The sequence below is a fragment of the Oryza brachyantha genome, chromosome 6, assembly GCF_000231095.2.
Source record: "Oryza brachyantha chromosome 6, ObraRS2, whole genome shotgun sequence".
Classification (NCBI taxonomy): Eukaryota; Viridiplantae; Streptophyta; class Magnoliopsida; order Poales; family Poaceae; genus Oryza; species Oryza brachyantha.
The window spans coordinates 4,089,974-4,108,293 of NC_023168.2; the positions used below are offsets into that span (position 1 = coordinate 4,089,974).

The window sequence follows — 18,320 nt, forward strand, 5'->3', positions numbered from 1 at the left end:
CCATCTGTGGTGTCTTCTGAATTCGGCTGATGCTACTATAACTGTCATTGTAGAAGCTATACTTTGTCCATGCCATTTGCCACGGTATACACTCACCACTTCCCAAAGTCCATTCCAGGCCCAAAATCCGTTGACGGGAATTAAGGCGCCGTTTAGTTTGATTTTTTTTCCTGTGACAAGTGTCACTTCAAATGTTTGATCGAATATCGGAAGGGTTTTTTGGATACGAATGAAAAAACGAATTTCACGGCTAGCCTGGAAACCACGAGACGAATTTTTTGAGCCTAATTAATCCGTCATTAGCACATATCGGTACTGTAGCACTTATGGCTAATTATGTACTAATTAGGCTTAAAAGATTCGTCTTAAGATTTCTTCCGTAACTGTGCAATTAGTTTTTTGATTTATCTATGTTTAATACTTTATTTAAGTGTCCAAAGATTTGATGCGATGTTTTTAGAAAAAAAATTTGGAAACTAAATAAGGCTTAAATGGACCAAACTCAGTTGTGTGTCACATTCATTAACGAGAAATGGTGGACCAAATTCTATCATGGGCTGAACTTGTTAGCAAAAATTAAGTGCGCCTAATTCATTTGGGACCCGAATTAGTTGACAATTTGACGACATGCGTTAAGAAGGCCGAATTCTTTCTTTCTTGATTTACATCCCAGTCGCCGACGGGCGGGAATCGCCGCCAATGAGCACTATCATTTTCCCGTTTCTGCTCATGCTTATAAATCAAAATTTAAAACTTTTAACAGTTGAGTTTGAGTTTTTTTTATCGAATTTTATTTTCCATTCTTAACTTTTAGACCGCTAAAAATGCGTATATTAAAAAATTATCTATAAATTATTTTGTGTTTATAAAAATATATATAGTTCGGTATCAACCCTGAGATTGCCATGCCGCTCCCGCCGTCAAACCCTTCGGCTCAGTCACTGGTCAGCCGCTGCCACCTCGTCGCGACGTCGATGTCGCCCTCCGCCGTCTCCTTGCTTCTCCTCCTGCAGCCACGCTCCTCCTCTTCTATCGAGGATTCGAGTCGTTGAGCCGCTTGGTCCTGAAATATGTTAGTGTTATAATAACTTTATTTTTCGTTTTTTCATGTCTAACATTAAACATTCGTCTTATTTAAAAAATTTATACAAAAGCTTAAAAAAATTAGTCACGTATATACTATTATTCATGTTTTATCGTCTAGTAACAATAAAAATATTAATCACAAAAAAATTTTAAATAAGACGAAGGGTCAAAACTAAAAAATAAAGTTATTATAGGACGAAGGTAGTAAGAACTGGCCAGTTATTCTAGTGGAACTCCTGAAAGTTTATCACTGATAAATCAAGTGACAGACTGACAGCAAGCTTCAAACTGCATGTCCTTTTCAGAATACTGCCTGATACTAGAATATATCTTTGACAAGTTCAAAAATCTAAGACCCTGAAGGATGTCATTGATAGTTGGTCCCGATTATAATTAAGCATAATTAACCAAATTTCATACACAATTTTGCATAGAGATATATTTAAGTTTATTTGGAAGTAAAATTATGCAACTCTTGCTTCTGCTCATACAAGTGCAACACTATTAGTATTTTATACAGAATTAGATCGATAAATCTATACAGTTATAATATGGGACACACCATTAGCAATAGTATGGATCTTTCTTTTTTCCCCCAATTAACGTTATTAAGTCTAGGCCCTTAGAGCATACATGTTGGCTCATTTTAGCTTCTCTTTATGGTACAGCAGATTTGTTGTTTTAGGAAAATCAAACTTATTCGTGACCCTTCCAAATCCAAAATACATGAACTATTAAACTACTATCATTTCTTAAAGGGATATTGTACCTATTAAAGGATCCATCCTTAACATATTTATTTCAGGCTGTAACCAGTGGTGGATCTAGCCAACGGGATTAGAGAGTCTAGATAAAGTTCAGCCCATGTTTCTATTGATCTTTGCCATAAAATTTTAGAGGGTATTCGTAGGAGCTCCAATAACATTAACAGGGGTAGCAGGGGCTCGAGCCTCCGTTGCCCTCCACGTTAAATCCACCCCTGCCCCTGGCTGTAACATGGATGTGTTGCCAAAAAAAATGTGAATGAATCAGGTGAAATTATATTTATATATATATATATATATATATATACCAGGTAATTGTAGCTGAGAAAGTTGGGAATTTGGCATAGCTAAAATGGAATATCTCCACTGAAACTATTTGTGTTAAGACTGAGAATCTCGTGAGAGGGTTTCATATATGATAAACATCCTCTCTCTCTCTTTTTTGTTTCACCGAAGATAAACATTCATTTCAGAATGGGCTTTCCAGATTACACATTTGTGTGCTTTGATATAGTCTGTATTTTTTTTTTTGGTAATTTGATATCGTCTGTAGATATACAATTTCTTGGACACGTTTCAACCACAGAAGCAGCAACCATTGGATACTACGCTCTCTTAACAAAAATCACACAGAGCCTGCCTGCATCTTTCGAGATTCTTCTGAGAGTTCCAATTCTTTAGATTCAGAAGGCTTCCTCGCAGTCTGAAATTTCAGAGTTGAACATGCGACACATGCAGGATCGTTGCATGTGCCATTGCATGCGTTTAGTATCTACACATTACTGCCCAATACTACCATTGACGAATTCCGATCGTCTAACTGAACAGTAAAGTACGACGTAATGGCCCTCTTTTTTAAGATGGACTAATTAATCTGACTAATTAATCGGTTGTCGGTGTCGACCCGTTCTAAACAATTTGTTATAATGCTACTTGTGTGTTCATTCCACTGCAGGAAAAATCTACTCATCATCGATCAGAACCTGCCTAATTAATCTCACTAGGCGATGGTTAACAAATAAAAAGCATTAAGCGAATGTGCAACTTGCTGTTCTGAACTTCAACTTGGGTAAGCTTAACTTGTTTTTACCTTGAGCTATCTAGGTGTAGCAAACAAGTGATCATTTGTGATTTGTGTACTGTTTCTAAAGGTCAAGCAAGGCAGCACTTTCAAGTATGGATCTTGATGAGGAAACCCATGCATGTCAATGGACTGTACGATGTCTGTTAATTCAACATCTTCCTTTACTACCAAGATAATATAAGTACTTAGTAATATACGTAGTTGACTTTAGAATCTCCGGTCAATTATTTGTCTTATTTCAAAAAAAAATATGACATATTTATTTAACATTTTGTTATGATTTATTTTTTTATTAAAGATACTTTAAGCATAATTTATAATTTTTATAATTGCATAAAATTTTTGATAAGATGAATGATTAAACTTCGATTTTAAAGCCAACGACGTCAAATAAAAAAGGGTTTTGCTATAAATCTGCTATGTGATTTTTCCACACGAATGTAACCACAATGCAACCAGTATATAACTAACATACAATTTCAGTGTAACTAGCACTAAACCATGAACATTTCTTATATAATAGTTATATTTGTAATTACATACTAGTTACATTGTAGTTAAATATAATCATATTGTAGTATATTTGTGCGATTTTAGGGGAAAATATGTCTATATAAACTAATCCCATAAAGAAAACATAAGTGTGTATTATATTATACACTACATAATACTATGAATGTAGACATACTTCAGAATTAGATTAGACACCATCATAATCATAACTAATATTACGAATATGGCAATATAGTGTCTTATGATTATCTAGTATTGTGTTGCTATATTTTGCAAGCCATTACAAGCAAAAAATAGGTCTATATATAGGTAGTAGCCACTACGAGTTGAGTACCTGCTCATACACCGGCTAGCATCCAACATGGACAGCGAGAGCAGAACGCCGGCGAGGGAGGAGCTGCCGACGAGCTGGCTGGGGATCGAGGAGGCGGCGGCGCCGTTCGCGGGGAAGAGGACGAAGGTCGACGTCGGCCGGCGATGGCCCAAGCTGGTGAAGGCCACGGTGGTGGCGTTCATCGTGATGATGGCTCCCCTCCTCGTCCTCATCGGCGGCCAGCCGGCCGGCGCGCCGGCGGTGTGGATCAAATCCACCGTCGCCAGCCTAGCGGCACGAGGAGGTTAAACTTGTACCCTCGTTTTCTCGTTCCTATTCGTGCTTATAAACCAGAATTTAAAATTTTAAACTTAAATCTAAGGAGTTAAATTTGGAGTTTTTTCATCGTAGTTTATTTTTTAGCGTTTAATTTTAGACCGCTAAGAATACATATATAAACATTCTATTCATAATTTTTTTTATTTACAAATATGTTATGAAAAAAAGCAATGAGGTTATTTTTCTCACTGTTGGTGAACGAGGGGTTTGATTTTTCGTGTTTTGCATGCTGCTACGTTTTCAACGTTTAGAGCTTGCAAACATGTTCGGCTGAAAATTGATCCAAACTGAAAACTTTAGGAACAACTAGTCCCCAATCCACATGTCTCATGGGCTATTATGATTGATTTTACAAAATTAAATTTTTAATCATATAAAAGCGGGCTTTTTTACGGCATACTTTTTTAGTTCATCCATTTCATACTGATCCAATGGTTGTCGTTGCTATTACCTCACAAGAGTAATACGCTTATACAAGGAAATGGATTATCTTCTCTCTTGCTATTTATATCATGCATGTGGTGAAATAGTCTCGTCTTTTATTTAAAAATTATATTAAATAAATATGTTTATATCTACAACACAATTTGAACTTTACACTTTGTTATCAAATCCCACTACAAAATTTCAAATTTGATTTTTTTTCGTAAGTAACAAACATGCTATAGAACATTAGTATTGTGAATATAGATGTATTTTATCTATTCAATTTTCAGTTATAACATGATAAACTTTTGTTTTTATTTAACTTTTTAAAATTTTGGGATTTGAATCTTGGCACATTTTTTCATGTAGTTTTTACCGGTACATGCGTTTTATGGTTTTAATATGGTAAAACGCAACCTATGGAAACCCATTATGAGTTGCATGCACACAAGTTTAGTGAGGATAATTGGGCCCATTAACCATTTCATTTCTTTACTTTGGTTTATCAATTGAGAGAAAAAATATTTTTAATTCTGAAAACAATCCTAATAATCAAAGACCAATATGGCTCTAACCACCATGGAGGCAAGGTAGAATACCTTAAAAGAGCTCATACTAAATACATTGGTTATTTGTTGAAATATAGTGAAGAGTTCACGTAAACTACAATTCACTAATAGTACATTTTAAATTTTGTAACTAATAGACACAACTTCATTTTTATCAATTCTAGTGATTATTAAATTTTCAGATATACAACGAGTCAATGTTATATTCAACTAAATTTATTTAACTTGAATTCTTCGCACAAGTCTTAATCATGATAATTCAACATAACTTACTGATTACCCTAAGAGCTAAGAGCTCACAAGTGTGACAAGATCCGAAGACTATGTCCATCAAGCAATTGTCACACGAAAATCATGTAGCAAATAGAAGTTGTAATGGGCCAAGTCCCTTGGGTTATTTTACAGCCATATTTAATCCTTAAAAATATTTAGATCAAAACTCTATATAATTTTATCTTTAATTTATTTTGAACCTAACCCTTAATTTTATAGTCAAAATGTTAGACCGTTTACCGCCCCCACGTATCCCTTCACATTAGTATTGGACTGGGCCGCACCTGGGCCGTATTACGGGCTTAAAATTGGGCTCCATTTTCGCTTGCAGAAGCCCAGAAAGACGCGCTTCTGGGCGGCCTGCTCGTCCCCGGATTCGACGAGCCGTCGTGCGCCAGCCGGTACCAGTCCGTGCACTACCGCAAGAACATGACGCGGCCGCCGTCGCCGCACCTCCTCCGGCGGCTGCGGCGGCAGGAGGCGCTGCAACGGCGGTGCGGCCCCGGCACGGAGCCGTACCGGAGGGCGTCCGAGCGGCTCAGCTCCAGGCAGAGCGCGGGCGACGGCGACGGCTTCGTCGCCACGGTCGACGGCTGCGGCTACCTGGTGCTGATATCCTACCGTGGCCTCGGCAACCGCATCCTCGCCATGGCCTCGGCGTTCCTCTACGCCATGCTCACCGACCGCGTGCTCCTCGTCGACCCCGGCAAGACAATGGCCGACCTCTTCTGCGAGCCGTTCCTGGGCGCGTCGTGGGTGCTGCCCCAGGACTTCCCGCTCGAGGGCTTCAGGGACCTCGGCGAGGACGCGCCGGAGAGCTACGGGAACGTGGCGGTGAACCGGAGTGGGTCGGTCTCCGGCCTGCGGTTCGTCTACGCGCACCTCGACCACGCGGCGTCGCCGGCGAACAGACTCCTGTACTGCGACGACCACCGCCAGTTCCTCCACCGCGTGCAGTGGGTGGTCCTGAGGACGGACAGCTACATCGCGCCGGGGATCTTCCTCAACCCGGCGTACAGGGAGGAGCTCGATATGATGTTCCCCCGGAAGGACTCCGTCTTCTACCTCCTCTCGCGGTATCTCTTCCACCCGACCAACGACGTCTGGGGCATGGTCACCAGGTTCTACAACGCCTACCTCAAGAACGCCGACGAGCGGCTGGGCATCCAGATCAGGGTGTTCGACGGCGACGAGCCGTTCCAGCACATCCTCGACCAGATCCTGGAGTGCACGTCGGAGCAGCATCTGCTGCCTGGGGTGGTGACCACCGGCGTCGGCGGCGGCGGCGCCCCGCCGCTGGTCGTTCGGTCTAAGGCCGTCCTGACGACCGGCCTCAACTCGTGGTACCACGACAGCATCCGGGAGATGTACTGGCGGTCGCCGTCGTCCACCGGCGAGGTGGTGAGCGTGCACCAGCCGAGCCACGAGGAGCACCAGCACTTCTTCCGGAGCATCCACGACATGAAGGCCCTGGCCGAGATGTACCTGCTGAGCTTGTCGGACAAGATCGTCACCAGCGGCTGGTCGACGTTCGGCTACGTCGGCAGCGGCCTCGGCGGCCTCACGCCGTACATCATGATCAAGCCGGAGAATCGCACGGTGCCGGACCCGCCGTGCAAGAAGGCCATGTCCATGGAGCCCTGCTCCCACGGGCCGCCATTCTTCGAGTGCACCAAGAAAGAAATCGACAAGATTATCGACACCGGCAACCTGCTGCCCCATGTCCGTTCTTGCGAGGACATGCCATGGGGACGTAAACTGGCTGATCCTATTACTTAATTGAGTAATTTTACGGTTCTGTTGAGAAGATAGTATCAAAATTTCAGTGTAAAATTTTAGTACTTCTTGCTATCTAGATATTAGGAGATATCAAATTTTACGTTAAAATTTTTTACCTCTCAGTAACTACCAAAGAAGCGTAAAATTTACTCTTACTTAAAACAAGAACAAGGTATAGTGTTTTATTTCATTTTCACAAGTTACATCAGGTTTTTTTAGCTGTTTTTGCAACCTATGTAGAACATATATCGATATACCAAACAAACAAAACGAGTAATGTCTATGGTGTGTGAGTGTTCGTCTTACTTGTAGTGTCAAGAATGAAAATATATTTGATCACACAGCAGTTGATCATGTTTATATGGAAAAAAAATCCTGTAATTCACAGTTGATCTTGGAATGGTGTAATTAGCTCGTAGTTAATCGAACAGCTTAGTGCCTTGGGGAAAATCCTCACATGGCTTGATGTGCCGTGTCACGTTCTCGTTGACAGCCGCCTTGCCCTGGCATTGCACGGTGGGCGGCTTGTGGAAGCAGGGCTCCATGGAGACGATGCGCGCGCACGGCGTCTCGGGGACCTTGTGGTTGGCCGCCGAGAGCAGGATCGCCGGCCGTAGCCCGGCGAGCGCGCTGCTCATGTACCCGAACGTGGACACGCCGGTGGTGAGCAGCACGTCGGAGAAGCTGAGCAGGTAGATCTCGGCGAGCGCCTTCTGGTTGTGCCCGCGCTTCCCGGTGTCCTGCCGCTCCTCGTGGCTCGGCTGGAACACGCCGACCCAGCCGCCGCCGCCGCCGCTGCCGCCGTGCTCGTAGTACGTGGTCTTCAGCCTCTCGTAGTAGTCCGCCTGCAGCGACGCGACCAGGATGGCCGTCGTGCCGGCTCGTCGGCCGGTCGCGTTCGTCCTGGCGCCGCCGGTTGTTGCTGGCGCCGGCGTGTCGCCGTCGATGTCCGGCAGGATGTGCTCCTGCCGGGAGCACGCGAGGAGCTGCTTGTACATGTCGTCGACCGGGATGGACGCCCAGGAGAACATCCTGATCTGCACGCCGATCCTCTCCGCCGCCGGAGCCAGGTAGGAGTGGTAGTACCGCGTGACCATGCCCCACACGGTGTTGGAAGGGTGGAGAAGATAGCGGCCAAGAAGATGGGTCACGCTCTCCTTCGCCGGGAACAGCCACCGGAGCTCGTCCTGGAACTCCGGAATGGCGTACAGCGACGGGACGAAGTAGAGGTCGCTCTGCACCAGCAGCCAGTTCACCTTGCGGAGCACGAGCTGGTCGTCGTTGCAGTAGAAGCGCTCGTCGGCGCGTTGGAGGTTGTGCGCCAGGTGGAGGTACACGTACGGCGGCACGGACACCGGCGTGTCCTTCGCTGGGTCGCCGGTGATCTTCTTGGCGCCGAGGAGGTTCCCGTACGACTGGTTGGAGTGCACCCCGAGCCTCAGCAGGTCGACGACGGGGAAGTCCGACGGGAGCAGCCACGTCGTCGTCGCGTCTCCCGGGAACGGCTCGCAGAAGAGGTCGGTGAAGTCGCCGGGGAAGTCGACGAGGAGGACGCGTTCGGTGAGCAGCGCGTAGAGAAAGGATGAGAGCAGCGTCAGCATGCGGTTGCCGAGGCCATTGTAGGGGATGAAGACGACGTAGTTGCACTCCATGACCTCCGAGCTGTGGCCGGACCGGAGCTGCTCGACGGACTTGGCGTAGAGCGGCGTGCCGGGGCCGCACCTCCGGTGCCGCGCCTCGTAGTCGCGGAGCTTCTGCAGGAGGTAGGGGGACGGCGCGAATGGCGAGTGCTTGTAGTAGCGCGGGGACTCGTGCCGGCTCAGGCACGCGCCGCGGTCGAAGCCGCCGGCCGCGAGCAAGCCGCCGAAGAGCTCGTCGGCGCCGTTGGCCGCGTCGGTGGCGCTGTGGTGGGATGCGTTCGTGAATCCTGAATTTGATTTTTGAAACATGCCCAAAAAAATTGAGAAAATATATCAGGTGAAATTGAAATTCTCATGTTCCGTTCTGGATGCACAATTTGAAATCTACATCCGCAGTTTAGGACTTCCAATGCACATCTTCAAATTAAGAATTTCTAAATCCCCAAAGCTGTAATACATAAATATGATCTTTTTTACTATCCTTAAAAAATATCTTGAGATAACGTATTTTTCAGCGTAAAAATTTATGAATTTATTATCTTGAGATATAAAGTATCTGGTACTAGAATTTTGCACTAAAATTTCTAATACTTTAAGATATCTCTCAAGTATGGTAAAAAAGTTAATAAATATGGTGTACAAATTATGCCCTCAACATATATTTCTGTAATCCCACGATTAAGTTTGGCCCAAAAAAAAAATCTTGGCCTGCATTGTAACCCAATTTTCACGGAAGAGTTCATCGCTTCTTCTCTGATCCACGTGGGATCTTAAACTGTTTGGTGTGTAATTTGTTTGTTTCACGCAGATATTGAATTCGATAATCTGAAAACAATAAAAGATGGACATGCAGAACATCTTTCTTTGTTTCTTCCGATAGAATTTAAAATATGTGCTTCTTTTACTTCCCTCCAGCTATATTCACAAACCGCTGATCACACCCCAAGGGTCTCATCTTTTCATTTTTCTAAAATTTGTAAGTGAAGATTTTTTTTCGGTCTTAAATTTAGGGTTTGATTTTAAGGTTTTTTCATCCTAATTTATTTTTCAGTCATTGTTCTTGGATTACAAATATATTCACACACATATATATATATATATACATATATATATATATATATACATATACATATATATATACATACATACGTATGTACATATATATGTATATATACATATGTGTATATATATATATATATATATATGAGATAGGAAGCCTATATCTCTTATTACTATCTTCACGTTTAAGGTATACACGTTTAAGGTGTAGAAACATATACATATATGTTTTTGCTTTTAGTTAGCAGAAAATACACATTCCATACGTAGTTGTATTATTCATATAGAATTTAATGATGTTTATGTTTTTTATTAGGTGGGAGTAGAAATAGTCATAGAGGTGTTCAACTGCATCTGTTAGTAAGGATCTAATTTTTCTATATATATGTGTGTGTTTTATTTATAAATTATTTTCATTTATAAATGTGATGTTTGACTATGATGGGCCTGAAAATCATTTTTCCCAGCTGCTTTAAAACGTGTAGCGGTGATTGTTCGGCTTGTTCGTAGAAACGAAAATAATTTATAAAAAAACTTTTATATGCGTGTTCTTATCGCTATAAAAGTTAAAGTTAAGACTGAAAGATAAACTGCAATGAAAAAAACTAAAGTCAACTCTAAAGATTAAAAAATCAAGTTTTTACCTTATAAACATAAATGAAAAGACATGGTATTTTCACTGCTATTCTGCTAATCACGTGCAAAAATAAAAGCTCAATCAAATGTTTGAAAATATTAATTTCATTAATCAAATCCGGTCACTACTAGTGGATGATAATTTGAAGGCGTGCACGCAAGTCAAATATATCATACACGTTCTCCCCAATGCATTGCACACGTGTTTAAAAGAAAAACAAAACAATGAAATGTTCTATGAATAGCAGAAAAAAAAAACCTGAAGTCATAGAGGTCAGCCAGGTCGCGCTCTGCCAAACCGTGGACGCGCCGGCCCACCCACCGAGCACCAGCACCAGGAGCAACGGCGCCATCATGAGGCAGACGACGACGAACACGCGCGCCACCGTCGCGCCCGCGGCCGCGCCGCCGCCGCCAGTCCTCTTCCCCTTCGCCGGCATAATCTCGCCGCCCCTGCCCGGACTCCTCCGCTCTCTTTCGACTCCTGTCCCCGATCGACGCTACCACCAGCTCGACTGCCACCTCTTCTTTGTAACGGCCCCGACGCTTTATGACATCTTTTTTCGCGGCCTTAGCTTGACATGCGAGCCACTGCACGTTGGAGAGTGACGAGACTTCCGTTCCTTGAGTGTACTTTAGCTTAGCTCAATACCATGTACTCCACCTTTTTTATTATTAACTTTTTTTTATCATTCATCTTATATAAATTATTTCTATAAATATATAAAATTGTAAGTCTTCTCAAAGTTTCACAAATAAAATCATAAAATAATAATTATATACTTATATACTTATTAAATAAAACAAATGGTGAGAGGTTGATACAAAAGTTACCGGTATTGACCAAAAATAAAGAAGAAAAGAGTACACACGTTCAAGAATGGCGTATCGGCGTGGTCAGGTGCTGCACCGGGGACCGGCCAGCATTCGATCTCGTTGGATCCATCGGATCGAGGCAACTTTGCGTGTCACGTCAGGTTGGGGTTTGATCATAGTATTTGGTCTGCATAAGTACTATGGCATTCGGTCTCGTTTGGATCAATTTATAGTTTTAGTACTATGATACTATGGCCTTGTTTAATTAGTAAAAAAATTTTACAAAAATATCATATCAAAACTTTAAACATATATTTGAATATATTTGAAGTATTAAACGTAATCTAATTACAAAATAAATTTCAGATTCCATTTGAAAACCGTGAGACGAATCTTTTGAGTCTAATTAACCTGTCATTAGCACATGTTGGTTACTGTAGCACTTATGACTAATAATGTCCTAATTAGGCTCAAAAGATTCGTCTTACTATTTCCTCTATAACTGTATAATTAGTTTTAATATTTATATATGTTTAATGCTTTATTTAGATGTTCAAAAATTCGAATGATGTTTTTTTGAAAGTTTTTAAGAGCTGACCTCGGTAACAGAGCCACCATGTGAGCTCAGAGGTACTACCGTAGTAGTAGTAGACTAGTAGTACGATCTTAAATTGGGGCTGAGCTCATCTCGTCAAAGTCCAAACCGCCGCGAAAAAAGGCGTGCCGCAATCCCGGCTTCTCATCTATTTTTTTAAAGGGTATTTTTACGTGGTCTCTATATCTATTTAAATATATATGATTTTTTTTATTTCAGGAACTTTGAGAATTTAGTTTAAGTAGGGGACTTAGCTCCTTAAATACTAATCTGAAATTTATGCTTCTACTAAGATTTAAATCTAGGATTTTGGGTGCTATTCACAAGAACGTATGACTTCTCATTGACTTGTTCATCACGTGGTGCTTAACAAGAAATTAAGCACGTCCCGGGGCTAGGTCCATGGCAATTTGCAAGCCTAGGTGTTAGCGATGTTAATATCAAAGTACATTGCAAACTTGCCAGAGTTTTATCCAAGTACATGTTGTAAAGTTGTAATGGTCTGACCATCTAAGATTAGAAAGTTGCGCGGCTGTGCAAGCGGGTGGCTTTTGTAGGAAAAAACCTAACGACATATTTGTAAACAAAAAATTATTTATGAATAAAATTTTTATATGCTTGCATGTTATTAGCGATTTAAAAGTCATGATTAAAAATAAACTATGATAAAGAAAATACTAAAATTAACTTTAAATTTAAGGTTAAAATTAAATTTAGCCTTATAAGTATAAGCAAAAATGAAAAGATGAGATGCAAGAAATACATGTAGAATAAAAGTTAAATTTAGGCTTATAGGTATAAGCAAAAATGAAAAGATGAGATGCATGTAGAATAATATTTTTTAATAGAAGGTGCTACTTTAAATCTAGTTTCAAATACCTTGTTGGGATATGCATGACATAAATTTTCCATGGTGCAACCAGATACATACAGTTAAAGGTAGTATTTCAAATACTCATCAATATATCATAGTACAGCTGATAGTACTCCACACATGTGGATACACTCTCATTAGAAACTTAACAGTGCCAGTATATATTGGTGGCCTTGATTTCCTTTCCTTGATCATGTGCTACGGGACGTACTCGTGATGTTTTGCTCTAGTGAATTATGCGGTGGTGTGTGTACTTGTGCATTTTTCGTTTAGTCAAAAGAAAATTCCATAATATCATGAGATATGGAGGTATGTGTTTTTGGAATGGTATTTTTCACATTCGTCTTTTTCTTATGCTTATGCCTATAAGTCAAATTTTGAATTTTCAACTTTAGATTTGAAGTTGATTTTAGCAGGTTTTTGTTGCATTTTATTTTTCAATCCTTACTTTTAGATCGTGAAGAACACGTACATAAAATTTTTATTTACAAATTATTTTTTGTTTACAAATATGTTATTTTATTTTTTCCATAAAAAAGCCAAAAGATGGCCTCCTTCGTCTCTTGGGGAGACATTCCCTCGATTCCTGCATGTCAACTAAGAAATATTATAAAGCTAATAGGATAGATTATATATAAGATATATCGCTATAAAAACGTACAAGTTCAAATTTAAGTTTTTATAAGTTGTAAAAAATGGCAAATATAACTATTACCATGTGTACTAAAACATGACCGTGTGTACTAGTTAAGTTTTTACGACTAGCAGAACTCAAATTTTATCTTGTATATTTCTGAAGTGAGATGCTCTATAATCAATCTTTTAATATTTTAGAGTATAGAGCAATATGACCACACATCTTCAAGAGAATGCTAATATTGTACTTTCTAAAAACTTGTGTTGGGTTCATCAAAAAAGTATTGGGCAATAAAATTATATACTCCTCCAACACAAATCTAAATATAAATAACTTGTATTAGGAACATATATTTTTACCCCAAATTTAGGATACAAGTGAATTAATTTTAGACATGTGTAAATATTAAAAATGTATTTGGTAACCTGTTGGAGATATATTTTTACTCCAATTTCAAAAATTTAGTTTTAATGATCAATTTTAGACATTTCTTTGATGTGCTCATATTACCCAAATTTCAATATGGACCACCTTAGACCTATTATTTTTTATTTTGGATCACGTAAATTTAGCATTTTTGCAGTTTGAACCACCTTAAATAACTTTTCTCAATATATATGATCTCTTGTTTAGTAAATATATGGACAACATATATATGGAAGTTCACCGTTGTACCGAATTCGATGTGTTTAAGGTCACTAATGTCTACTAAAAATCATTTGGGGTGGTTCATACTTTAACGCTGCTAAATTTAGCTGATCCAAAAATCCAAAGATAGGTTTAAGGGTGGTTAAAATTGAATAAAGTGAAACTTAGGTATAAAATATGGTCATAAAATAATTCTCATTTTTTGACCTATCGAGGGATGAAAATCGAATTCATGTTTTTTTTCTTCTCGTGTCCTTGATCTTTAGTAATAGTATTTTACTTTTGCTATTAATCAAACGTTTGATTTATCTTCTCTGTCAAATACGCGAGCAATGGGACCTGGATATGGATGACGTGTATAAGATTTTTGATTTGTGCATATTTTCAGATTATTATTAAACAACCGTGACCGGATTTAATTGATGAAATTAAAATTTTTAAACATTTGATAGTTAGAGGGACCCTAATATTTACCATTCTGTTCGGTCGACAAGCTTCAGCCCCGCGGGCATGTCATCGCAGTGGCGCACGTGCGGCACGATCTTGCCGGCGTCCTCCCACCGCTTGCAGTCGTACAGCGGCGCGACGTGGAAGCACGGCTCCATGGACATGTCCCGGCGGCACGGCGGCGCGGTGCCGTTCACCTCCCTGCGCGGCAGCACCCACGGCGTCAGCCCGCCGAGCCCCTGCGCCACGTACCCGAACGTCGACGTCCCGGTGGTGACCAGCATGTCCGTCAGGCTGAGCAGGTACACCTCCGCCCACGCCTTCCGGCCGTGCGCCTTCACGCCGTACATCTGGTGCTCCTCGTGGCTCGGCTGGTCGACGACCACCACCTCGCCGGTCGCCGTCGCCTGCTCCCAGTACATGCCCTTCATCTTCTCGTAGTACCACGGCTTGAGGGAGGTGACCATCACGGCGCTGGTCCTGACACGGCGCGCGCTCGCCGCCGTCACGGCGGCGGCCGGAGGCTCTTGGTGATCCGTGGCCAGCACCCGCGGGAGCATCCCCTCCTCCTGCGTGCACGCCGTGATCGTCTTCAGCAGCTCCGGCGACTCCCGCTCCCACGGGGAGACGCGCACCTGGATGCCCACACGGCGGTGCGCCCACGCGAGGTGGCCGCGGTAGTAGCGCGTGACGAGGCCCCAGACTTGGTTGGTCGGGTGGAACAGGTACCGGCCGAGGTGGTGGAACACGGCGTCGCGCTCCGGGAAGAGCGCGGCGAGCTCGTCTTGGAACGACCTGACGAGGAACAGCCCCGGCACGATGTAGCTGTCCGTCCTCATCACCAGCCACTGGATGTTCGAAAGCAGCCGCTGGTCCTCGTCGCAGAAGAAGAGCTGGTCGTAGTCGGTCTGGTTGTAATCGAGGTGGATGTACGCGAACGCCGGCAGCGCCGCCGCCTCGCCGCCGGAGCCGTGCGGTCTGAGCACTCTGTTCTCACGCATCTTCCCGTACCGCTCGGCGGTGTGGAGGTAGAAGCCCTGGTAGCCCGCGAGCGGGAACCCCGGCGGCAGGAGCCACGTCGTTCTGGGGAAGGGCTCGCAGAACAGGTCGTCCATCTCGTTGCTGGGGTCGATGAGGAGCACGCGGTCGGTGAGCAGCGCGTACAGGAACGCCGACGCGGCGGCGAGGATCCGGTTGCCGAGGCCGCGGTAGGAGATGGAGACCAGGTACCTGCACTCCGGCGAGGCCGCCGGGCTCTTGCCGGACTTGAGCTGCTCCAGCGCGGCGCTGTAGGCGGCGGTGCCAGGGCCGCACCGCCTCTGCAGGTCTTCCTGGAAGCGCAGCTTGGAGACGAGGTGCCTCGAAGGTTGCCTGCCGGCGTTTCGCCGGTACATGGCGGACTGGTACCGGCTGCGGCAGGATTCTTGGTCGAAGCCGTCGACCAAGAGGCCGCCGAGAAGCTTGTCGTGTGACGTCGCCGGCTGCTGAACGAAGGAGACATCGTCCTGACCTGCAGAAATCGCACAAACTGTGTGATCTTTGCAAGTGCCACTACGAGAATAAACTTCTTATGTATGCGAGTTTTTTTTGCCCCAAAAGGGGCTTCACTTGAAATGTGTATATAAACTTTTTCAAATTTTTGTACTGTATTTGATACTAATCAATTCAAACTTTCAAAATTACTAATTCGTGAAGAAAAACTGTAATCTCGTAACCAAATGTAACTTAGTACTAGTACGTATTAACTTTATTGATATTACTTGCTCACAAAAAATTTAACTGAGACTTCGAACAAGTAGTACAAACTTTGCACTGTAAATTCCATATGCCTCAGAATTGTTAATCCATGAAAGACTCTCAATCTTTGACTTGCAAAGTTTTTGAGTGTTCCAAAAATGAAAAAAAAAGAGAGAAAAAAGGGAAAGTATTCTGATCCCTCGAGGGAATGTCCTCTCGTATATTGCATGCTATCCAAATAGTCATTAAAAAATTTTAAAAAAATTATAAAGATAAATTAATATAAGATATATCACTGCACAAACATACAAATTCAAATACGACTTTTACAATTTATAACAAAAATAACAAAATCAACTCTGAATAATATACGTTTACTCACAGTTATTTTTGCTATGAATTCTAGAAGTCATATTTGAACTTGCATGTTTGTGTAGTGATATATCTTATATTAATCTATCTTCACAAGTTTTTTTAAATTTTTTGATGACTATTTAGATAACGTGTAATAAACGAGGGAATATTCTCTCGAGAGTTCAAAATCAACCCTCGGACTAAAACAAGTACAACTCAGTAGTTACAGTATGAATATAAAAAGATAAATCGAAACTTCGCTGACTACATACAACTAGGTAACTGTTAACTTTGAATTTTGAAGTTATTAAATCAAGAGAACAGATTGTTATGCATGAAATAAAATATTAGGATAGTTCCTTAATTTACATGGTTCTATTATTACCAATTTTAAATTTTGGAGCTACTAATAAAATAAACTGTTTTGTAGTTGAGTGCTTAAACACCAAGTTCATATATTATTTTATAAAAAATCGAATTTGGTGCAAATTATGTAACTAAGTTACCAGTGCAAATTATGTACATACTACCTACTAGTATATAAATACGGCAGAAAAACTTGAAATTGGAAGGAAAATGGAAGAAAAGCCAGTAGCTTAATTACCTTCCTGAATGCCGACCACCGCCGTCTTAATCCACATCGCCTGCTCGCCGATTCGCCCGCCGAAGAGGACGAGAAGAGGCGGCATGGTCATCAAGACGGCGACTAGCACGGTGCGCATCATCGCCGGACTCCACCGCTTGACGCCGGCTGCCTGCAGGACCTTCGTCTTCATGGCCGCCGCCGCCGGTACGTACCAACTGGCCGGCCGGGGAGCTAGCCCCCTCGAGTTGCTAGCTCAGTTTGTGAGATTTGGTGATTCAGCCAACTGGATAGAGGGGCGGATACTGCACAAGGTCTTGCCTTTTAAGTGCAGGTCAACTTTATTCAGTGGGACGATAAGGCCGTCCCAATGTCATTTCTAATCCAATGACTAGGATGGTGTTCATAACATTAAATAAGTTGTTATTTAGAATAAAAAATGATGTGACAAGTGAATAAATGAGGAAAGAGAATAAAATCATGTCTTACATGAGACATGATTTCTACACAACATCCAAGATATCACGTAGGATAAGTAACATTAAATTAAAGTATGCAATAGTGATGTTTGCATTGGAAGAGTAGTGTCTTGATGGAGACTTTATAGAAACTATATCTAGTGTTATGGATTGGGAATACCCTAAACCTCCATGTCATCTAGTTTTCATTGCATTAAATACATTGTCATATAATTAAAAATCTTATGTGGCAATACAATTAATGAGGAGAGAATAAAAAAGATGAAGAAATCATTTCTCATAAAAAAAACCATCTCTACAAGCAACAAGAACGAAAACAAGTCGATATATGGATAAAAGGAGAAAGATGAGAGATGATTGGATGAGAATCTAATTTGAAGACACATAGTTTCTACATATAGTGTCTATATGACATGACAAATATGTAAACTACTTGATAGTTTCTAGGTTGGGAATGGCCTAAACCATGTTCGCCAGTTGGATAGTTAACCGGCATAGGAAAATATATAATTAATTAATTATTAGTTGTAGAATATTAAAAATATATTAATAAATCTGACAAGCATATTTTTTCTATTGAGTCCTTCACACGAATATTGGTCCTTGGAGGTATAGATTACTGCTCGGGTTAGAGCAGGTACAATAACAGGCTATAAACCGGCTATAAAT

At 41.9% G+C, this 18,320-nt stretch overlaps 3 protein-coding genes across 3 annotated transcripts; 1 reads left to right on the plus strand and 2 right to left on the minus strand.

The window, feature by feature from the left end:
- The first annotated feature begins 3,808 nt into the window (after positions 1-3,808).
- LOC102714380 (galactoside 2-alpha-L-fucosyltransferase-like) lies at positions 3,809-7,166 on the plus strand. The gene is made up of 2 exons (XM_006655842.1): positions 3,809-4,064; positions 5,699-7,166. Exons 1-2 carry the CDS (start codon positions 3,809-3,811, stop codon positions 7,144-7,146), a joined length of 1,704 nt encoding a protein of 567 aa, XP_006655905.1. The 3' UTR covers positions 7,147-7,166.
- A 399-nt stretch (positions 7,167-7,565) lies between these two features.
- On the minus strand, positions 7,566-10,921 carry LOC102715216 (probable fucosyltransferase 8). The gene is made up of 2 exons (XM_040524881.1): positions 10,741-10,921; positions 7,566-9,073 (listed from the first exon to the last, which is right to left on the minus strand). The coding sequence occupies exons 1-2, from the start codon at positions 10,919-10,921 to the stop codon at positions 7,566-7,568; spliced, it is 1,689 nt and encodes a 562-aa protein (XP_040380815.1).
- Positions 10,922-14,521: 3,600 nt separating this feature from the next.
- On the minus strand, positions 14,522-17,365 carry LOC102715490 (fucosyltransferase 2-like). The gene is given in 2 exon segments (XM_040524882.1): positions 14,522-16,003; positions 17,186-17,365. Coding segments are annotated over 2 exon segments (1,662 nt in total).
- Positions 17,366-18,320: the final 955 nt, after the last annotated feature.